General features: G+C 33.5%; 1 protein-coding gene across 1 annotated transcript in view; it reads right to left on the reverse strand.

The window, feature by feature from the left end:
• Positions 1-19,829, reverse strand: part of ARID3A (AT-rich interactive domain-containing protein 3A) — a 51,972-nt gene extending 32,143 nt beyond the window's left edge. Inside the window, exons 1-3 of the mRNA XM_012939045.3 lie at positions 19,657-19,829; positions 16,046-17,021; positions 4,565-5,710 (exon numbers count right to left, since the gene is read on the reverse strand). Of these exons, the coding sequence (XP_012794499.3) occupies positions 4,565-5,710; positions 16,046-16,918 (2,019 nt within the window). The 5' untranslated portion in view covers positions 16,919-17,021; positions 19,657-19,829. The remainder of the gene's footprint in view (positions 1-4,564; positions 5,711-16,045; positions 17,022-19,656) is intronic.
• Between the last annotated feature and the right edge of the window lie 6,106 nt (positions 19,830-25,935).

Here is a 25,935-nt window from a genome sequence, read left to right on the forward strand (position 1 = left end):
TCAGTCTACCGTAAAAATATATGGTGGTAATATGTATCCAATTTATCTATCTACATATAAATGACCCATCAATCGTGTGGTTAGAGTCCAAACAAACAAACAAAACAGTTTACAAGAACACAATCACACATTTAAGACCTATATATCTACAATGGCAGCTAATCACAAACAAGACTATTATAAAGAAATGTTTTAATATTCATGGAATAATGGTTAACTTCACTTCTATATGTAGCAGATATTAATGATATTGTCCAGAATGACAAATAAACTTTTTGTGAATAAACCAGCCACATAAAAAAAATCCACTCCATTCATTCAATTACAGATCACTTCAGGATAATGTTTTTTTTTTAGTTTCTCTTCTTAATTAAGATTATTCTAAAATAAACTTCATTCTGTTTTTTGAAATCTAGTTGTACACATCAGCAGCCTTAGCAACAGTAGGTCTCAACATACACAAAGGGAAAAGCAAGATACTCCAATACAACACAGCACGCACCAATCCAATCACAATTGATGGAGAAGACTTGGAAGATGTAAAAACTTTTACATGTCTGGGCAGCATCATTGGTGAACATGGTGGATCTGTTGCAGATGTGAAGATGCAGATCGGCAAAGCAAGAGCAGCATATTTACAACTAAACAACATCTGGAACTCAAAACAACTGTCTGTCAAACGACATCAAGGTGAGAATTTTCAATGCAAATGTGAAGACAGTTCCACTGTATGGGGCAGAAACCTGAAGAACTACGAAAGCCATCATCCAGAAGATAAAGGTGTTTATTAACAGTTGTCTACGCAAGATACTTCGGATCCATTGGCCAGACACTATCAGCAACAACCTATTATGGGAGAGAATAAATCAGATCCCAGCAGAAGACGAAATCAGGAAAGTGCACCGGGAGTGGATAGGACACATATTGAGGAAATCACCCAACTGCTTCACAAGACAACCCCTCACATGGAATCCTCAAGGCCAAAGGAAAAGAGGAAGACCAAAGAGCACGTTACACCAAGAAATGGAGGCAGATATGAGAAGACTGAACAACAATCGGATAAAACTAGAAAGGAAGGCCTAGGACAGAGTGGGTTGAAGAATGCTGATCAGCGGCCTATGCGTAACAGGCGTAAGTAAGTAACTGTACATATCGATCTATCATATACTAATAAAGAACACCTTTTCTATCAGTAATCAATATTCGTAGATGTTCACTTGAAGAAACATTTCACAGATTATAATAAAAAAAGAAGTAAAGTTAAGAGTAAATAGATGGATCATTATAAATTATGAGGTATATTAGTATTAATAATAATAATAAGATTCATAATACCATCACCATCATGTAATTAAAATCATTTCATTCATTCATTCATTCATTCATTCATTCAGTATAAATAATTTATATCAAGTATAAATCAAATGTGATAATTCAAAAGTATAATTTTTATAGCCCCTTGAGATTAAACTGTGTCTCTACTATACTATACTATATTTATATGGATTAAATTGTATCTATATACTCTTATTCTCCTAAGGGATTCGTCTCATAAACATTTACTCTAATTTTTTTTCCAAAAAAAAGGAGAAGAACTATAGTCAATCTGTATGCAGCATCTATCTAAGTATCAACAGTATGTTTGTATAATAAAGGGGATAATATTAATAAATAGTTAAATTATAATAATAATAATAAATAAATAGTTATAATAATAAAATGCTTGGATAATTTTATCTATACAATTTACCTTGTATGTATATGTTTATGTATAGGTAGTTTTAGTTTCCGTGTACTTTTAATCAACCATTGTGATTTAATTATATATACATAGAGATAGATAAAGAGATAGATAGATGGATACATCCGCGTGCATACCTCTTGTGCGTACGTACCCACTCAAATACAAATACTTAAACGATCTAATTAATAATTCAAACTTTATCATAAATTTTTGTAATGTTTATAATCCTATTAAATTGTATTAATTTTTTTTTCTAAAGGAATACAATCCTTATGGTTATATTATTGCAATATTAATTTCTATGTATAGGGATAAAGAAAGAGAGAGAGAGATAAATGGTACAAGAGAGAGATAGAGCGAGAGTAAGGCAAAGGGGGAAGTAAAATGTGACATCTAAGCATTAATTAAGGAGTTCATTCTTTATTCAGGCTTATTACTTCAATGACTTCAATAATCAATAAGTATGGTACTTAATGTATATATATATATATATATATATATATATATATATATATATATATAGTATGGTAACAGTTAAGTATAATATACAAAATTGATGGCTTTATATGTATATCTATACAACGTTTTTTTAATGATAAAACTTTAAGGTATCCAAAATAGTTCATACTTGAAGAAGAATATGGAAGAAACTCATGACAATGTGACAATAATGTTTTTGTTAATCAAGTCAATCTTCTCAAAAAATGATAGTGACATCATAAAAATAGAAAGAAAGAAAGAAAGAAAGAGAAAGGATAGAGAGAAGGTACTTTTAATAAAATAAGTTGATGTATGTATATATTCTTAACTTCGCTAGGAGCTCCTCTGGTGTTATTGACAGTCCTAGGCTCCGATAAAGGAAGAAGTCGAACGCAAGACCTTCAGAACCATTAAAACAGCTAAACGAACGTCCACTGACATCATTCTCACATTAAACAATTTGAGATGTTGTACAACTATCTTCCAAAAACATAAGCGAAAACTGATTCAATCCTGACATGTCAGATTACCAACAACAACGAATTTTCACTAAAACCTCATTACTCACTAGTTTCCCGATTGAGACCTAACTAAGATCAATTTGTGAAAAATAAGATTTACAACTTAAACTAAATATAAACTCATTAAATATATTGGTGAATTGTTAGATAACTAAGAAATACCATATTGAATTCTATTAAATACCAGATGTAGAAATGTCTTATGTTAAGCGAAATTCCATGCATTACTTTAGATTGTTTTGTGGAGAGAGGACTGAATCAAAGCAGTCTTCGTTATAGAATGAATTACGTTTGATATGGGTTTGTGGAGAGTATTGAGTTTTCGATTGAGATCATGAATGGATCAATGTTAGACCACCATTGAAAACCTGGAAGGACTGGATGGCCGTTTCGTCCTAGTATGTGACTCCTAGGCAGTGCGCATCCACGATCCCGTTTGCGGGAATCGAATCTAGAATATTAACACCGTTGGATGCCGGCCAAGTGATCTATAGGTTAGGCGCTCGCGCACAAGACTGAAGGTCCTGAGTACGAATCCTGCGTGCGAGATTATGAATGCGCACTGCTCATGAGTCCCATACTAGAATGAAACGGCCGTCTAGTGCTTCCAGTTTGTCAATGGTGGTCTAACATTGATAGATTCGTGATTTCAGTCTAACACTATTGTTTTTTTTTAGTAATTTTACACTTCTCAACAATAATTACTCAAAGTTACTCATTCCAGTTTTACAGACAGTAGTAAATAAATCGGAATTCAGTGGTCAATAAGTATTCAGCGCTAATCATTATGTAATTAAGTACAATGGTCATTTTATAGCATCTTGTTAAGAACAATCATCTTCAAATAAGCTTATTGTTACTGTGATTGTTTAAAAAATAGTTATAATTTAAACAATCTCTGTGTTAACTTTCAACTATTATCTTCCTGTTACTCAATTTAAAACATAATACATCATCAAGTACATTTCTTAGTATACAAGGGTTAGCAACAGTACGTACTATTTGACTGAATTGTAGTAGAGTGTGTGTTATGTTCCTAACCTTGTAATTGATTGGTGCAAAGTTCAATACTTTAACAATCAAACTACTGTCATTACTGAGTAAAATTCTTTGTTCAGTTAGTCGTAAGCAACTTATGACATGTGCATTGGTTTAAATCACCACTAAACGATAGTTGCCACTTTAATATAATAGTTTACTTTGAATATTGTAATGATCCTGTCGAGTTTATTTACTAAAACATCTATTCGTTTAATTCCTATAACGGCAAACAGGTCAGTTAGAGCGCATTAAGAGGTCTAAGATGAAATTCCTACGTCCAAGTTTAATAGGGTGCAACGGAAATGGGGTATTTCCGTCAAACAACCAGAATCTGGAGAGATGCTGTATACCCATAACGGAAGGAGTTGTTAGACGACTTCTACCCTAGGTTTGATACATCACATTCTAACCCACGGATCCCCTTCTTCTTCTTCAGTAAGTCCTTTAAAGTATGCATTTAACACATTAAATAGTGCTTACAAAAAGGTACTATGTGACTAAGTAGCCCTCGGACTCTAAGATCATGCCCCCGAGCTTCCAAAACTACTCCTGATCTAGTTTTATTTTTAGATTTCCGAAGTAATTTTCCACGGTACGGTCGACTGAAAGATGAAAACAGCTCTCGAGAATATCTTGTTTGCAGTAAAATTTCCCCATCATTTCTTAATAAACTTCCCATTATTGATGAGTATATAACAAGGAAAAAAGAAACATACACTCATTCAAAGTATAGTAACCACCTTACCCCACCCTTGCAGCCACAATCCTATTAACTTACTTGTTTAAATTGCTCTTCAAATGTCCATTGATGATTATTACCATGGGTTGAAGAATTGTCCATTTCTTCTCCTTCCATCTCTTCTTCACCTTCATCACTTTCCATTTCATCATTCTCTTCATCAACATCATCCATTGATGATAAATAAGTTAAATTATTTGATGAAACTAATCGATTATTCAACAGTTGATGTGGACTATTCGATCTTGATGAAAGCTGGGGTGGTGGTGATGTAGATGTATAATTACTTTTATTATTAGTAATTGTATTATAACCATCATTATTTGAATGAATCGAATGAATTGGAGATGACGAATTACAACCGACTGATGATAGACTATTAATACTGACATTATTATTATTACAATTATTATGTTGGTGATGATGAGAGTGCGAATGATGAGTACCGCTCACCTTTGAATTTCTGTTTGGTGTTGAATTCAAAAATGCTAGTTGTTGTTGTTTTGTTATGTGTGAACGTTGCGTATGTGCCGACGACGATGATGATGAAGGGGGTACAGGTGGTTGTAATGTTAGTGGTGGTGGTGGATGCAGAGGAGTTGGTGGTGGTGATAATTGAGATATTCCATAAGATTTAGATAATAATGAATAATTTAACTGACTTAATTGATTACATGGTGTTGGAAAACAACCAGTGGTTAACGCAGCCATTGCGGCGGCAGCTAACATTGGTGATATACAATTACTTAAACTATCTGAAGTCAATGTTGGAAATGACGTTGAATAATGATGGTTAGTTTGTTGATCAATTGAATAGGGATTATCATTGTCATCATCGTTATCATCATCATCGTCGTCATCGTTATTATCATCATTAGCATTATTCCGATCTACATGATTAACACCATCAATATCGTCTATATCACCGTTAGCTTCAGCACCATCAACACAATCATCTTTATATTCAACACCTTCTCTCTCCTCTTCTTCATCCTCATTATACTTTTTCCCTTCTACATCTAAGTCTTTACCTAATAGTTGTCTTTTTTGACATTCTTCATTATAATTCATCTCATGATCTGATGACATACAATAAGATGATAAATTTGATTTATTGGATTGACGTCGGTGCTGTTGATGACTGTATCTTGATAATTTAACATTATATGAATTATCTTCAGTTGGCTGGATATTCATAAAGTTGAAAGAGGAAAAATAAATGAAAAATTATAAAAAAATTGAAAAAAAAGTTTAGATATTTGATGAGAGATTTGAAGTTCCTCACCTCAATCTCTGATGAAGTCATAGGCATGTGTTGCTGAGGTGTCATATACAAAAACAAAACAGTTGAGAAACTATCTAGTTTAATAATATTTAAATAGTTATTCTAACAAATAGTTAACATTTAAATGTTTTAAGCTGTTAAATCATAAACAGTATAAAACTAGAATGTAAATAGGTAACATTTCAATATATTTGATATGTGGTTAAGAGTAGAATCCAGGATGTGTTTCATCCTATATCAGATCAGTCAGCTAGATATTGATACTATCACATTGATTAGTCAAACTAGGTACTTTACGTTCCAAATGAACAACATGTTATCTAGAAAGTTACCGAGTTCGATTCTGGATAACACTAACGTTTACTAATAAATATACAACACTCAGTATAAAGAAGTATGGTAAGAAGTAAAATAATTAGGGTAATGTAGTGAATCATAGTAAATAAGTAAGAATTCATCATTATCATCAATAACGTTTTCAAGGTTTGTAAGTCATCATTTATTGAAGAGTAACAGTATGGTCTAATACTATGCTCAAGATATAGAAAAATATACAGGGAATGAAAAGTTCAGAAAATGTGAGAGAATTCTCGGAGTTCTAGTGAGAAGCCGTGACCAGTGGAGCTAATCCTTGTCGGGTAGAGACAGGTGTCTACCTCAGTACAACGGAAGTTGGTCGCGCAATTTCGTGGATTGGTTGATGTTAGAAACTATCACCATTGGATGCCGGCTCAGTGGTCCAGTTGGTTAAGCGTTCGCGCGCGAGACCGAAGGCCCTGGGTTCGAATCCCACGAGTGGGATTGTGGATGCGCACTGCCGAAGAGTCCCACAGTAGGACGAGATGGCCGTCCAGTGCTCCCAGGTTTTCAATTGTGGTGGTCTAACATCAATCGGTTCATGATCTCAATCAAAAAAAATTATCTATCAAAGTTTTACTTATTACATTGTCACATCTCATTATAACTAACTTCCAGAAGTTATTCGTTATTGAAAGCCTTTATAATATCTACTTGTTTTGTTACCATTTTCATGAACAGTCTGTCATTCTTACGATCCTTTTTTTCTGAAATACATATGTAATTCCTTAAGACCAAGGCAAAAGTATAGAGATAAGAAGAAACATTCATTGACATTAGAGTTGTATGTTAATCATTCATGATAGATATCTTATACTGATTGAAATCATGAGTCAATTGAAGGTAGATCACCATGGAAAACCTGGAAGCACTGGACGGCCGTTTCGTCCCAGTGTGGGACTCCTCAGCAGTGCGAATCCACGACCCCGCACCCCGCGAGATTCGAACCCAGGACCTATCAGTCTCGCGCCAGGTGCTTAACCAACTAGACCACTGAACCGACCAGCATCCAACGGTGTTAATGTCTAACTTCAACTAATCCACGAAATTGCGCCACCGTACATCATTGTCATCAGTGAGTTACTATCTCACAACAGATCTGGTTGAACTCCACTGGTAACGGCTTCTCACTAGAACTGCAAGAGTATCTCTTGAAGTCAGTCACTAGTGAGCAGATGATTATTATCAGAAGGGGTTTTTTGTGGAGATTTTAGAAATATCACTAATGCGCACTGCTGAGGAGTCCCATACTAGGAGGAAACGGCCGTCCAGTGCTTCCAGGTTTTCCATGGTGATTTAGCTTCAATCGACTCATGATTTCAACCAGTGAAATTTCTAAAATCTTCACAAAATCCCCTTCAGATATCTTATGAGCACCGAGGGAAAAAATCAATATTTTCTTATTTCAGGAATTCTGAAAATGTCACTTAGTATCTTACAAATTTCAGATAAATTTACGAATTTCTAGTATATATGATGTGAGGTCAACAATGGAATACGATATGCACATTTTGTTTTGGTATTGAATGTGAACATCAACATTAGGATCCTGATACATCCATCTGTCGAGTCTCGGATAAGACGAAGCTCAACTGTCCTGAGCATCATAGTTATCAATAAACTAAATAAATTAAGTACTTGCAAACAAAGGCATTATCGAGGCAATCTGTTCAGGATACATATATACCAGTAGAGACTGATCACTTACAATTCTTGACATCAGTAACGGTAAAATAAAAATCCTTATTAATAGAATTTTTGACAAATTAACAGATCAAGATTATCATGTTAACTATGGTATCGTTAAATTCTAAACTTTGTTTATCAAATGTTTCATTTTCTAATGGTGAGCATTTTTCACATTCTATGACCTTACTAGACTTGATCTGATTTCGTGAATGAAGTTAAACGGTTATGATGAAATAGTAAAAAAGAATGTTACCTATCAGGCATTCTTTTCAAGATTGATTAGTAACCTGAACATCTTAGTTTAATCTTTATTGATATTTAAAGTCAGTTGTGCGATAATGATGATTTATCTCATTTACCATCATTGTACTTAGCTTCAAATCACATATTATTCATAAATGTTAATGATACTATCTGATTATCTAAATTGAACTAAATGGAGTAAAATGCTAAATTAGAAACCAATGGTTAAAATTCTAACACTTATATCATTAGTCAATTGAAGCTAGACTACTATGGAAAACCTGGAAGCACTGGACGGCCGTTTCGTCTTCAGCAGTGCACATCCACGATCCCGCACCCCGCGGGATTCGAGCCCAGAACCTACTGGTTTCGCACGAGCACTTAACCACTGGACCACTGAGCCGGCATCCGACGCTGTTAATGTCTAACTTCAACCAATCCACGAAGTTGCGCCACCGTACACCATTGTCATCAGTGAGTTACTATCTCAAAACAGACCTGGTTAAACTTCACTAGTCACTATGTCTCACTAGAACTTCATGAAACACCTCTTGAATTCAGTCACTAGTGAGCATGTGTTGATGAATATCAGAACTGGTTGTGAAATTTCTAAAAAATCTTCACAAAACCCATTTTTATATCATTAAACCAACTATCTACTGTCTAATATCTTGATCTAATCACTAGTATAATTAACTTGACATTGAAAATAAATGATATTAGATGATTGTAAGTAATTAATAGGAGTGAGTTTTGTTGTTGTTGTTGTTGTTGTTGTAAACTTCAAGTCTACTAGCCAACAAATTATAAATAGATAATTATACTACTGTAAAATTCAAAAAAATATTACTGAAACAGCTGTCCTGTCCATCCTAGTTCTCTTTTTTTTTGTTTTTTTTCTTTCTAGAAATATAGGTCAGCAACCTATGAATGATGATGATGGTGATGATGGTGATGAAAACTACCTTTTAGATTTATCAAATTTCCATAAAATTATTAATTAAAACATATTGAAATTTATTTAATAACATTTTTCTTTTAATTTTTGAGGTTTAACATTTTAAATTATTGAAATATGAACATCACAATTCTCCCCATAGTTATCATTATCGTTGTCATGACCATTCATGTCTATAATAATCACTTTATTCTAGTTGTGTGCTTTGTCCTTAGATGACATTTATAGAACAGCTGTTGTGTTCTAATTCATCTTACCACCGTCACAGTACACACACACATACAGAGAGAGAGAGAGAGAGAGAAGTTTTTATAGCCCGGACACAATATCCTTCTACTAACAATAACATCTATATATGTATATATATATATATGTGTATACAGGGTCTCTTATTTGCACACAAAAACATAAGCACGATTATTTTTTATTTGAAATAATCACCTAGATGAGGCCGATGAATCTCGTATATTCATACATTATTATTATTATTATCACAGGAGTTAGAGATTAACCGGAAGAAATAGGGAATAACGTGAACATCTTAAGAAATGACCGCAGATGCAAAATAACAAACAATTTCATGGTGGTTTATGTTGTTTTAACCCCTTCCAAATTGTTTCTATATGTATATTGTTGTATTGACTATCCACTATTAATAATCATAACACAGTTGTCATCATTTAAATTTCTAAATATTGAACTTCTTCTAATATGGTTTATTGTATTAACACTAATTTTTGTTTTCTACAATCTATGATGTTTGATTATAGTTAAAACAAATAATATGACCTTAGATTTAACACTAAATTTTTTTGTCTTTTCAACTATGGTTCTCTTCCTTTTTTCCCTCTCTCTTCCTCTCTCTCTCCCTCTCTCTCTCTCCCTATTACACATACGTAATAGTCATCTAAATTTAGTTATCGTCATTAGAACGACCGAAGTAATCAACGATATTTTTTTCATATAGAGAATAGTAATTAATTGTTCATGTAGGTGAAAGAAAGTTATACATGTCCTTATTGTATATACATGGATATATAATCAACATTGTTATGTGTATTAACCACTTTTCTAATTTGGGAATAATTCAAAGTATACATATGCGTAACTAATAAAAGTGTATTGTATGTCATTGATATGTAGATTTTAATATTGTATGACAGGCGATATATAATGGATTCTATACAATAGTTGAATGCTTTAAAAATGTTATAAATACGTAAAAGATAAGCCAACATATTAACAAACATATAGGTGTATGTATAAAATCTTATGAACTTATTAATTCAATTCATTTGATGTTGTTTTACTTGTATCTTCCAATTGTTATTTAGCACTGCAATTGATCAGTCTCTTATTGGCATATGTGTATTCTGTGCAGATTGCTTCGATATTACCTTAAGTCACAAGCTTTTTAACCAAAGATGGATAGTAGCTAGCAGTAGAATCTAGTAAGCACATTTAATTCTATTTGGGACTCGTCAGATGGATGTACCTGCATCTCACAGTTGGTATTCACTTTTGGACTCGAACCCACTACCATTTGCTTCAAACATCATCGCGTTATCCACTGAGCCACTTCCTTGTAAAATGGAGTGAATTTATACTTACTTGATGTTGTTTTACTTGTATCTTCTTATTGTTATTTAGGACTGCAATTGATCAGTCTATTGTTGGCATATGTACATTAATTCAAATACTATGGTACAATATTAATGTCATATAATGATTGTGAATATAATTGGAAGTTGTTTATTTTGTTGTCTATTAGTTTAACCAACACAAGTTGACTAGCTTCGAGATGACGAATTTCATAAAATGTTCTAGTTAGTTAGTAACAAATAGTGGAGTGTAATCAATTGGGAAATAAAATAATCACTCATTAATGGCATTGGTTAAAGATGGGAATGTATTATTAGATTCTCTATGTATTGTGATTGGTGAGGAAAACACAAAGGTCCTAGCTTGAAGTCATGACTGTGTTGATTGTTAAAAAGTCTTGAACTAGAACGAAATAGCTGTACAATGTTTTATCAATTAGCGTCGCAGAACTAGTAAAATGAACTACAGTAAAATTATATAAACCTCTCTATATGGTATTCTTTTTTCAAGTGAGATCCTGAAGGTATCTGAAATTGTTTGCTCTAAATGTATTAGTGTAACACACTTCAACAGTCTTCGTAAAAAAAACACAAAGATGATGAAAATTACACCTTGGAATAATATCTCTAATGAAAATCACACTATAATTTTCAGTACTCACTCACTAAATGAATAGAGGATTTCTGAAAATGCTGAAAATGACACACATATCGAACATTGAAAACGTTGCATGTAACCTCGCTCCTATTACTTTATGGTTACTAGTAGTAAATTGTTTGTGCACGTTAGAAACACCTAGTGATCAATGTTATGGTTAGGAATATGCCACTAAGTAAGAATGGTAAACCAGTTGATGAAGTAGTTAATCTTTATTTACTGGAGTGATTGGGATATGTATTATTTTTATCCAACCAAGACCAACCTAGATGAGTGATGTTAGCTAGTGTATGGGTAGAATAGAAAACAGCTGGGGAAGCCCGAACCAAGGAGTGATATAAATCTATGAATTCATCGACTGACGACCCGAGCCGTGTTGTTTGTGGTTGACTCGATTATCACAATCAATATTTGGAGACCTTGAGTAAAATGGCTCAGAATCAGTCGACTATTTGTCTTACCTTAGGTCGTGAGTTTTGAAATTATCCCACACACTTTAGTCTCGGATTTATTCTTTCTTCTATTATGTTATATTTGCCTAATTGATATTGTTATCACTTCCACTACTCTGGTATTTGTCCTGATAATCCACCGCATATATGTCAAGTTCCACGTCGTCCATGTCCTGTATCGAGAGGTGTAAACTTCCAATTTAATGTCTATGAAATAGTTATAATATACAATTAGATATCTCAGCTTGAAATCCAGCAGTCGTAACTTAATGATGATAGTTATTCGAATCGTTGTTTATGTCATTTGTGATCGAAATAGTTTCACAAGTTATGTTTTTCCACGTAGATCTTGCCTGAAATATGTCATCAAGTCAGTCATTTTGAAGCCAAGTAAAACTATATCCATTTCTTTCTTGTATGGGATACTTTTGCTATATACATCTACGACCTCCTATGAGGATTGAATCCAGGACCTTCAGGTTTGATATATTGTGACCACCTGTCAGATCACTGTATTTGCAATGTTGTGAAGCCGACTCGGTAGTTTAAAAATTAAGCCGTCGTTGCCAGACCTGAAGGCCTTGAGTGAATGTGTACTTTTGAGGAGTCCTACGCTAGGACGAAACAGCTATCCAGATCTCCCTGGTTTTCCAGGGGTGTTTTAATCAAGACCAATCAATGATGCAAACTGTGGGAATCTAACAATATCCACAAGACCCCTATACTTAATTTTTTAAATTTTTACTATATTAACGTCTAATTTCAATCATCAAATTTTCTTCAATTCACGCCTGTGTTACTGTTGCTCATTATCGATTGCCTTTATTATTAAATGTAACTGAACTTAAGAGGTCATTGGCTCACTTTATTTCCTTGCTCTTCTCTTTCTAGATTTATGCTCTCCACACTACAGTAGCACACGATGTACCTTTAGTCTGAAAGTCAATTCCTACATATTTTGTATTTCATCAGGGTTAATTTACTTCTAAGGCAACAATTACTGATCTAACTATCTACCGGTTTTAGTTGGTCAGTCTTAGAAAATATAAGACTTCGGATACAATTATGTATCAATCCAGATTATCAATATACAGACAAAGAGGAAATATTGCATAAAATGAAGGCTACAGAGGAGAAGAAAAATAAAATGAGACTAAAGAATGAAGATAGTTTAAAAGTAATACTCAACTCAACATTGTATCGTGTAACACTGGCCAATTAAACTGGTAGGTTGGAAAGTAACTAGTGGAATAAATTTGATTTTAATCAGGTTGTTTAGTGTAAAATAAGTCCAGGTTTCGTGCTATTTGACACTTGTCAGCAAGGCGTACTTGAGACCTGGGAGCAGATGATGCTTACTGAGGGAGTTCAACCTTCCACTACCAGTTTGAGGTATATGACACTGAGTTAATCATACTATGAAAGTGAAAATATTCATTTTAACTAGAATATACTATTTATATAGGCGTTACGCGACATCTCTCATAAATTGAGACAATGTTAGGTCTGAGTAAGATGGTACAAAGTCATAAAAAGTATCTAATAAAACTTCTGCGACACTACTATGTGTGTGTTCACACTTACGTGTAATGATAATCATCCTTTTCTAGTTTTAAATAAAAGTACAATATCTATCATATTCAAACATTTAACCATTCATTTAGTAGGTTAGTACTGCATATATGAATGGAATTTTTACTAGGGATTTCAATTTGACTATCTAAAGTCATCTACACACAGCTTCTACGAACAGGACCTATATATTCAACATTGAAAAGTAGATACACTACAAATTTACAGATACACATCCTATCTCCATACTTAAATACTGTAATAATGACATGTGATTCTCAATCACAGTTTTTAAAAAAATTTAGTATACAGTTTTGTATTCATTGTTTTAATAGTACCATGCTTCATTGCATAATTCGGAGGTTTTTCTATTGTTAATTCATTAGAGTTAATAATAAAATAGAAGATTTGTACGTCAATCTAGTCTTTTTTTCCAGAACTCGTCAGATCGTTCTGATCGTTTACTAGAATGTCAGCGTTTTTATAAAATATATTCCAAAATTAGTTAGTCGATGTAGGAGGAATAATAGGAATTGAAGAGAGAGGTTGATTATGAATACAGTGGTATTGAGTGCTGTTAGAGGTATGAGGACGGTTATCACTTCCCGGTTGCCCACACCGTGGAAGGGTTCTTCTGGAGGTACCTGAAAAGGAAGTTGGATTAGAGGTGGTCTTAATGATCTGAGAGTGTGACCGCAGTGCTCAAGGGACAACTGCTTGAGATCGGTCACACACAACGTTTTTGTGAGTAATTTTCTTGTTAGCTCCGTACTTGTTGTGACCTTACCACCGGAGACGAATATCCATGGGATAAGGCGAGGTGTGCATTTTTAGGGATGTGTAAATTATTCTTTTAGAAACTTTGTTGCAAGAGACAGAGAAATTCTCTGGGTTAACTTAAATTTAGCATTTTAACATATGAATTAACATCAGTAAGTAAAAAAAATCTCCTTCCTAGTTTGAAACTAATGAATATTAAACACTTAAGGCAACGGGAAAATTCAAACCTGTCGAAAAACGTAGTGATTAAATCGACTCAATAGCTCAGTGGACATTATGTTTTATTTCGGTGCGATAGATGCCGACTACAAGTCCTAGCATGAACATAGACATTGGGATACAGGTACCTCCAAATGAGAAATCCCAAATATAACGAAATGCACTTATTCTGAATTCTACTGTTAGTGACAATCCATATTTACTATGATGTAATCAATTGTTCTACTTTTTTTACATTGCATATTGATATACACATTAAAATGGATTAAATATTTAGTGAGTGACAAATGTTTATATCGAATAGTAGCCAACATCATATTAGTCTAATTGTAAGTACCGATAGAATTCTCTTAATTAGTTTAAATGATTTGATATCCATTATATGTTTCAGTGTTACGATGGTTTGTGGTAATCATATAGAATCTCTGTTTAACCCAAGTTTCATAACTGAGTTGGACCTCATCAACATGGAAACGTATCTGCTATTTTTAGAGAAATAATACTTCCAGTGGGATATTGATTTAAATCATGTAATCTGAAGTCAAGATATGTTTGTTAGTGGCTAGATGTATCTGCATCGCAGTATTTATATTCATACAAGGACTCGAATGTAATGCCTTTCACTTCAAACGCCCAGAGTTTAATCCAATTAGTTATTAAGTTAGAATAACTTCTAACTTGTGCATTTTAATTCAAACCCAAACTAATGAATTGATTAGCAAATTTTGACTTTGATCTTTTCCTTACGGAGACTTGATAAGTAACCATTTTTATGATAAATATGTAAATACCCTATACAGTATTCCAAGTATACATTTTCAGCGCTTCCAATGAACGGTTTTAACACCTGAAGAGATAATATACATAGAATGATATTTTTATTGGTTTCATTACCTTCGATTTATGAGATATGTGAATATTATTGATTGACGATGCTGTGCATTACTTTCAAATGTTCTACAGTCTATCCAAAAAAGATATCAATGGTGAGATGGGTGAGATACGTGAACAACCGTAAGATTTGGCGTTAAAATATCAACTAAACGATTAACCTAGTTAGAATACCGTTTCCGTTCTTATTATCCAACCCTAATGCTAACTATCTGTTGATAATGTTGATTTGGAGTAGAGTTTGAGTAATCAAAAGTTTTATAGTGATTTATTTTTATTCATGTATTTTGTTAGTGCTTCTTGATCTTTCTTTTATACGAAAAGGATCAACTTAAACAGCATTGTACAACATCATTATATTTCGTTCGACATTTTATTATTAAAAGTCGGTTAATTATTTTCGGTTATTCGAAGTATTTGAAAAAAGCATACATTTTGGTAACAATCGACCGTATCATAGTTTTTCCAGTATGGATTTATGGAGATTGTTGAGCTTAGATTCATATCATGAATGGATCAATGTTAGATCACCATTGAAAACCTGGAAGCACGAGTTTCGCCTGCAGGATCGTGGATGCGCACTGCCCACGAGTCCCATAATAGGACAAAACGGCCATCCAGTCCTTCCAGGTTTACAATGGTGGTCTAGCATTGATCCATTCATTATATCAATCTAAACATATAATAGTTTCTTAGAACAAAATTAACAAAGTTAACAAAAGGCTTACAATGAAACTATAACTTTTGAAGAATGAAAAACTTATGAAACTGTACTTATGTGGTGAGGTACACATAAAAAGAAACTATTGACTTACTGAATTTGATTTATCAACCTTGCCTGCTTGAGATTTTGTATTAAAAGAATTAATAGTAGTGGCATCCCTACGAATGTTATGATTATTGTTCCACTGAGAATTTTCATTATTTCTAAATGAAAGACTATGATTTGATGCTACTGATGATGATGATGACGACGACGAATTGGATGGAGATAATGGTGGTGATTTCGATGAGGTCAATGAGCAATGATCATGTTTAATAGAATTTGAATGGTTACTATGTGTTGATTGCATGCTATCAAAACTGATTGAAGTTTTAGATCTTTGCTCAATTATTAGACATTGACTATTCATATCCGACAGTGGATTCAATGCTTCATTTTTCGTTGAACATCTCCCTTGTTGTTGCTGCTGTAAATCCCCATTTATTGAAATATGATTTTGATCTTTCAAAGAAGAATTTCCCCGGTTATTATTATTGATATTATTATTATTATTATTATTATTATTATTATTATTGGAACTTTCACTTGGTGACCATGATGTATGCTTTATACTACTACTGTTATTACTACCAATACTATCAGTAGTATTATCGTCATCAACTAAAGAATTTATATCAGTTCTTTGTGAATTTTGTTGTTGTTGATTCAATTTTGACGAACGGCTGCCATTGCTAATTGAATTATTGAAACGATTTGAATTTGTACATAAATTTGATGACATTTCAGTAGAAGTACTGGTAGTATTACTAATAGTAGTATTATTGTTACTATTATTATTATTATTATCTATGATTGATAAATGATGATTTTTGTTTAATTGTCGAGCCGATAATTTCTGTCCCGTTCTTTGTTGTCTTTGTTGTTGTTGTTGTTGTTGCTGTGGTTGGGATAGTAAATCACACATCGGTGGAATAAGAGAAAAAAGCTATAGGAAACAATTTTGACAATATGAACGAGTTTTTTCTCAATCTAAAAACTATTTGTGTGTGAAATAATCCAATTGAATGCTAGAAATAAATATGAAAGTAGAAATGACAATGAAAGCAATTAATTAGTCAATTAATCAAATTACTGATGAATAATTACCCTAGGTATCGGAACTTCTCAATCTATATTAAAAACAAGGAAGGATTGTATAGCTACTTTGTTCCCATAATAGGAATCGTATATCAGAAATATAAACCGTTGGATATCAAATCTGATCTGAAGGTTGAGGTTTTAACTTGACACCTTACAGTTCTAGATTTGATCCTTGGTACGATTATTGATTTGAACTGGGGAGTCCTATACTAAAACAAAACTTCTATCTAGTGGTTCCTGGTTGTCAATGGTTGTCTATTCAAAGTCAATCCATGATTACAAACTTACAAACAAACTTTTATTTTCTTATCTAACTTATACCAATAGTTTACTAAATTTTATGTGATGAAGTTTATATCATCAGTCTGATCTGTTTATTTCATTTTAATGAAATGTTTAATCTGGGTTAGATCCCTGCCAAGGTCATCAATACGCACTGTTGAAAATTCTTAAGCTAGATTGGAAAATCTGTCCAATGATTCCTTGTTTTCACTCGGGTTGTAACAAAGATAATAATCATCTGCTCATTAGTGACTGACTTCAAGAGATACTCTTGCAGTTCTAGTGAGAAGCCGTTACCAGTGGAGTTCAACCAGATCTGTTGTGAGATAGTAACTCACTGATGACAATGATGTACGGTGGCGCAATTTCGTGGATTAGTTGAAGTTAGACATTAACACCGTTGGATGCTGGTCGGTTCAGTGGTCTAGTTGGTTAAGCACCTGGCGCGAGACTGATAGGTCCTGGGTTCGAATCTCGCGGGGTGCGGGGTCATGGATTCGCACTGCTGAGGAGTCCCACACTAGGACGAAACGGCCGTCCAGTGCTTCCAGGTTTTCCATGGTGATCTAGCTTCAGTTGACTCATGATTTCAACCAGTGAAAGATTAATTTGTTGCAAATACGATCTATGAATAAAATACTCATGAAAGTATACCTTTCAACAGCTTGAAATTCTATTAGCTTTTTGCTAAACTATTGATATCTTTCTTGACTCAATTTATAATTTTTAAAAAACGTGAAATAATTCTTCATTTATAAACAAATTAAATAAAGAGTTGCCTCAATTCTCTAAACTTTCTATCATTCTTAATTGCATCATATAATTATTAACATTGATAGTATAGACTGCTGGATATTCACACAAATAACTCTCATTGGTGTCTTGATCCCGGGCTTCTACCTAAATGTTATGTGTTACAGCTCATATGTATGTGTGTAGAATCATCAACATGTACATTATTAAAGATTGTCAAACTGAAATTGAACAATTGTATCAGTCACTCTACGAAACACCTCTAGATATTCCGAAGTCAGGGTAACGAAGAAAAGTTGGTTATAAGGTTAGCAAAACTTATCTCAATAAATAAAAACCTTGCTACAAAAACGCTAACCAGAAAAAAGTCACTTAAATCAATAATCTGCGGTCTATGTTCTAAGAGGGGGCAATAAGCTTAAGTAAGTAAACAATCTCTGGATGAATATTTACTAAATATATGGTAACTATAATACTTCTCAGTGATAATAACATATTCATTCAAAGTAGGTACTGAAGATATTAATGTTCGACCAATAGACTAATGGTTTAAACCTCAGTCCAACTACATTGATTTGGGAGATTGATTAATAAGAACAAGAAAGATTGGTTCAGAGAATGGTTCGCTTTTCCATGGATTCATTCGTAAATCATAAAAATTACATAGATATATACTTTCTATCTAAATGATAAGCAATATATTTGTTAACATTAATCATAGTAACAAATCACTTAACCTTGTAACCGAGAGAATATAAATAAAAGCACGAAAATACGATTTTTAATTTAAGAAATTGAAGACTTATTAGGATCAACAATATTCATTAGAACGAAACCGATAAAGACAAGATAAATGTAGAAGAAGGTAACGTAATATGATAAGATGAAATGTTAAAGTAGTAACAGAAATAACTCAATTATTTTAGGGGCAACCTCGATAAAGAAGGCGACAGTGGAAAGGTAAATTATAGGTTAAGACCATGATAATGGAAAACGTCCAGTGAATTTTTTAAAAATATACTTCTGATTTTGCTAGATTTTTAGCGAAATCATAGACAATACTAACAAAACATACAAATAAACATAGTATTGGATATCTTCATAGAAATCCGCATATATATAAAGTTGTAGGGACTTAAGAATAAGTTAATCGACAGACGAATTCTTTATTGAGCTAATCTTTCTTGTTTTTATATCATAATGGATGTAATACGTTGATTAAATAACAAATTAGTAATACTAGTCCTTATATATATGTATATAATGTTTGCATCTCAACGTTAATTATTTAACCTCAAAACTCCGCCTCGAGCCCCTCTGAGGCTACTGCCGATCCCAAGCCAGGATAAAGGAGGAAGGTCGGGTATGAGGTTACCGACCCCAAAAAACGTTAACCAGAAAAAATTCTAACTATAATGTAAGTGTAAAATAAGTCGCGATTGGAAGTTATGGGTTTAATTATTCGAATCATAAATTGGATTTACTCTTATCAATGTAAATTGCAGATTAATAATAATAATAACTTACATAATGGTAATGAGAAATGAAGTAATTAATGACTGTTACAATTGATCACAAATAATATGTCAAGAAGTGTATATTAATATCACGTTGTAGCACCTTAGTGATTGGATCCAAATTGAAACATTGCACATATATATTTACCCATACATATCTTGACAATCGTCAAATTAGTAACTTAATAAGGTTTATAGTTATAAAAATTGGTGTACATATATATATGTATATATAATCGAAAGTAAAAGTATTTCGTTGTTATTTATTCCTTACAACAACAACAAAAAATGTAATAATTTGATTTGTGCTTCTGTCAACATATCGAAAATATTTATTCCATGCATACATACATACATACTTCCATACATACATAAATATACAGTAGTTGTACACATACAAATTACCCCTTTCATTTTTTTCTCTATGCATCATTTGCTTACTGGTATATTTATTCATTGAATTTATTATTTAAACCATGTAGTTTAATTCAGATTGGACAAAATTAAAAGGGGTTTGTTAATCATAATCACCATCACCATCATCATCTCCATCGTCATCATTATCAATAGGTCTGTTTAAGAATCATTTATGATTTTGTTTTTTGCTTGTGAAAAATATATTTATGACTCCCTCCCCCCCATTCCCTATATTCATTAAAAATTCTTTCCAATGGATATATGAAAAATAATTCTTCCAATCATATGTGTATAAAATATAAACACACACACACACACTCACATATATATATATAGACTTATCATTAATGGACAACAGAAAAAAGTATGGTTATAAACACACATAGACACACAAATTTGTTTGTGTGTATCTATGATATGATAGTTTAATGTTTTTCAACTCTTTTTCTGGTTGATATTTCAATTTTTTTCGAAGTAAAACAAAAAAGAAAGAAAGAAATCCTAGTTAACAACGTTTTTTTCTCTCTATTGCTTCTTCATCGCCTGTATTACTTACTCTCTTATCACATTAAATAGATTGACATACCCATTTTTGTTCACTTTATTAGTAAGAGGGAAATTTCTACCTAAAAATATGTCTGTATATGCATATATGTGGTCATTAGTATAAAAGGGAGAGAGAGAGAGAGAGAGAGCGGAAGAGAAATTGTTAGTTAAATAGTTGCGCTAGCTAATGAATTAAATGGAACATTTATGGCGAACATTAAAACAAGAATGAGATTGATTCTTTTGATTGAATTATGGAAACTGTTAAATCTTTATAGAATTTATCACTGATTAATCTTAATTACACAACCGATCAAAGATAGGAAGCACTGGATTTGATGTATCATCTTGAGTTCAAACTTTTATGGTGGTAGATCGTGAACATACACTGCTAAAAGAGGTTACTTACTAAGATGAAACAACTGTCCAGTGCTCCTGGTTTCAGTAATCGACTAACTAAGCTAATCGTCAATAATCCAACCTATGAACATAAAACTATACCCTATATTATTATTCTTTCCCTTTCAACAATACATACATAAACACAGAGTGATTGACAAAATTACAACTATTAACCTTTTCGGTATATTTAACTTTCATTAATATTTTACAAGAATATTTCATGATATATCATTTCATATTCTTAATAGTTTTTTTTCGTCATCATTTTGTCAATCCATACCCCTATCGTGTCAAACCTTTTAAAAATTCTGATTGGATTAAAATTAATCACTATGATAAGAAAACAGAAAACAATAAACGTTAAGTAGAAAATTATTTATTCAGAGTGAATATATATATTCATCAAGTTGTTTTGTTCAAATTCAATATTCAATTTACTATCTATAACAGTATATTACAACGTGATAGAATAAAAGTGCTATTCATCATTATATTGGTACTACTAATAAACAATTTTTATAGTAGTATATGACCTCACCTAATATATTTTTTAACTTAAAAAACAATGATAATGTTTATATGGTTAGTTTGACTAGACTAATTTTATGATGACATTTAAATTATTTTTAAAGAAACAGTTGGTTATTAATATCAGTCAGATGACAGGAAGTCTGTTAAGAATTCACGGGGAAAATGTTAGGATACGGTAAAATGTGGTTAAAAGTTGAATATGACTGGAGTGAAATAAGCATATATATATATATATATATATATATATATATATATATCCCGACCGTAGTTGCTACCTTGACGTGGTGGTCGGGCTTGCCTATCGTAATGAAGCAACCAGGCTACACTGGCTAGAACAACCGTTCCTCAAGGTCCTACCATGTCAGACAGGTTGGTTGAAGAACGGTAAGACTTAAAGTAGCAAACTCAAGGTTCGAAGGCGAAGTCGCACTGTTGACTGTACAGAGGTGTGACAGCAGTAAGGTGTTTCCTTCAGATAACCAGTATAACAGCGATGCTGCTTTCCGACAAAGAAGGCTGGGGTCAGAAAAGGTCGACCCTAAAATGCACACCTCGCCTTATCCCATGGAGATCCGTCTCCGGTGGTAAGGTCACAACAAGTACGGAGCTAACAAGAAAATTACTCACAAAAACGTTGTGTGTGACCGATCTCAAGCAGTTGTCCCTTGAGCACTGCGGTCACACTCTCAGATCATTAAGACCACCTCTAATCCAACTTCCTTTTCAGGTACCTCCAGAAGAACCCTTCCACGGTGTGGGCAACCGGGAAGTGATAACCGTCCTCATACCTCTAACAGCACTCAAGACCACTGTATTCATATATATGTACAGGAGCAACAATAAACCAACGGCTTGTTAACCGCACTTTGTAATGACTGAATTCATGATTCGATGTAAGTTAGACCGCCAATGAAAACCTCGAGGCCCTAGACGGCCGTTTCGTCCTAGTATGGGACTCCTGAGACACATGTATTCTACTAATAAAATCACTACGATCTTCACAAACCCCCATTCCAAAAAGAATTGGATTTTTTATCAAAATTTTGTTGATACTTGAATAACGGTTTAAATTAGGATTAGTTTTCTTTCCTTTAGATGAACCGAACAGGTGTAGAATTTATTATTGTCAGGAAGAAGCAAAAATATAGCTCGGTCATTTAGTTGGTTAGATTTACAAAGTTTTCATGGTTTCCATCAACATAGAAATCACTTTTCATGAAGGAAACATAGATAATTAAAGCATCATAAATAAAGATACTAAAGCCAGTCTGCCAAGAAAACTGATGCTTTTTGACGAATTATTAAAGGACCCGTATAAGTCACCTGTTAGTTTCCTCATTTCTTTAACCTGAATTACGAAAAAAATATTCAAGACTCAAGAGAACATGATCCAGGACTATTTTTCTTCACAAAGAGGAACGAATTAACAAAGATAACCAATTCACATGTTGGCATCACCCCCCCCTACAGCACCCAAATCAAAAGTGAAAAGTGTCAAGAAAATGGAAATATGTAATTCAGCAGTTTAATCATTCATGTTAGTTCATCTATTAGTTCTGTAAATTTTATAGATGGATTAAATTACTGATCAATTTTTGTCAAATACTGCCGGTTCAGTATATCCCAGTTTGACTACTGATCAGTTATTTAAGTCATGTATAATACTAAATTTTTGAAATAGTTTCTAAATCACTGGTTGTTGCATAAACAAATTTCCATCTAAAATCTTGAAATCTCCTATGAATCCGGCTGTATCAGTCCTTGTTCCCTTTTAGGAAGTAGTAAATAACAGTATATTCCGTGGTCATAATAAATATTTACACCAACATTCTATCGACTAACAATCATTGTAAGCCATTGTTTTATAGCATTTTAGTTTAGTGTAGTTTATGTTTACTCAATGCAGGTTCATGTAATTCAACTTTGAACACTCACCTGCCCAAACTGGAATACATGAATAGTAAGGGAGTCAAACTTACAGGTTATTAACTTAGATTTGAGTAATTGAACCACCAACCTAACGCTATGCTTGATTAGCTCTTAATTGACAAACAATTACTCCATCAAAAATTCTTCTTTTATTTAGTTTCATCAACTTGTAATTATCAAATTGAAAAGTTAATTACTTACGCCTGTTACTCATCGTGGAGGAGCAGAGGACACCCATAAGTACTCACCATCCTACCCTGTCCAAAATAATCCTTTCCAGCTCTTTCCAGCTGTTATCCATCCTTTTCAAATCTACTTCTATTTCCCGACGTTATTTGGTCTTTCTTATTTCCGTTAATCTTCAGGATTTCAAGTTGCCCCTAAATGTCCTGGTATGGCCGAGAGTGGGGTGGGTCCGCTCTCCCTCTCGAAATGCTCTCATATAGCCACGCTTATATAGCCTCTGCCAGGGAAGTCCTACTCACTGCATTCTCGTGACGGGGGTGTTCTTTACGGAAATGAGAGGACGAAAAGCGAATGTCCGGCGCTATAACCGGATCCCAAACTGATGGTGCACATGGGCTCCAGTATCCTGTGGGAGCAAATGGCGTATGAACCGATCGTTGGTCACCGGCTACCACGGGAATACATCCCCTCACGATACTCCACTGCCTTGTGGATCAGACCTTTAGGTCAAAGGCTTGGGGTGTGGCCCCCTAAGATAATCACCTGCTTCGGTCTGGGCACCCGGACAGTATCACAACCCACACACACAAATATGGTGTGGCCCATATATATTTGGTGCCCTCGTGTGTTGAAATAAATAAATAAATAAAGATTTCAAGTTAGGACTTGCCTTGTGACACAGTTTGGTGATTTTATCAATGTATGTCCTATCCACCCACTACATCATCTTCTCCTAATTTCCCCTTTAGCTGGAAGCTGGTTTGTTCTCTCCCACAGAAGGCTGTTGCTGATGGTATCCGACCACTGGGTGTTGAGCATCTTGCGTAGATAACTATTTATAAATACTTGTACCTTCTTGATGATGGTTGTAGTAGTTCTCCCATTTTCAGCTCTGCACAGTAGAACTATCTTGACGTTTGTATTGAACATTGTGGTTTTGATATTGATTGACAGATAGTTGTTTTGAGTTTCATATGTTCTTCAATTGTAGGAATGCGGCCCTTGCTTTGCCAATCCTCGCCTTTACGTCTGCATCTGTTCCTCCTTGTTCATGGATGATACTTCCCAGATACGTGGAGTATTCCATATTTTCTAGAGTTTCTCCATCAAGTGTGATTGTGTCGGTTGGTGTTCTCTGTGTTATATTTGAGGATCTTGGTTTTCTCCTTGTGTATGTTGAGGCCTACTGATACAGAGGCTTCCGCTACACTAGTCGTCTTCATCGGCATTTGTTCGTCTTTATGGAATAGGAGGGCAAAATTGAGCGATATTTATTCCAGGTGGTATTTATAAAGAGTTTATCATTGTTAAATGTCTTGGTTTTTGTACAATCAAATTTATTTAGTCATAACTGTTAATAATGTGACAGATATTTCTTTAGGATTTAATGTGATAATTGCTAAGTTCGAATCTTTTTGTTACGAACTATAGATACGAACAAATCCATTTGATAAATCGTCGCACCGCAGACCTACCTATTATTCATTGCCTGAAAAGAAATTTTAAACAATAGACATTTTTATAGAATAAATGAGAAAACTGATGATTTTTTCCAACCATCTGCAAGGTTTGCCAAATTTCTGTATGACATATCATGTCAACTACTCCATATTAATCATTGAGTTTCAACCAGATACTTGGAAACATTGATAGAAGCTCTTTTTTGATTATTTTCAATATGGTTTCTTGATCGATCCTTAAGCACACGAGAATTTATGACTGGATTTGATCGTATTATAAGCTTACATAGTTGATATCAGTGTAATGTCTATAAAAGAATATGAAAATAAAAACTCTGAAGGAACGTTTATGTTAGAATCAAATTCAGATTAATTATTTCTAAGGTAAATATAAGATAAGATTAGAGGAGTCAGCTTGTGCACAACAGTGTCCCACCAGAGAAACGAACCCAGAACCTTCAGGTCGCTCAATGTGCATTTGACCTTTAAACGACTAAGCCGCCGTTCGGTGGTTTACATGTCTGCTTTCAATCCATCCGTAATATTCCATGAAGGTCCCTGTTTCAATCATTGGAGACGTTGTGAATGAGTACTGGTGATGAGTTTCACACCAGGAGGAATCAGTTGTCCAGTGTATCCTGATTTTCACTGTTTGTCTAACTAAGGTCGATCGATAGTGTGAACTATTATTGTTGATATCATCATAATTATCGCTATATATGCCATTTACACTATTTTTGTTAGAAGAACGTCTTTCGAATAACTTTGTAACTAAGCATGATTTTTAAAATTTGAGGTACATGGACCTTTCCACTCTT

This window comes from Schistosoma haematobium, chromosome 1, assembly GCF_000699445.3.
Source record: "Schistosoma haematobium chromosome 1, whole genome shotgun sequence".
Classification (NCBI taxonomy): Eukaryota; Metazoa; Platyhelminthes; class Trematoda; order Strigeidida; family Schistosomatidae; genus Schistosoma; species Schistosoma haematobium.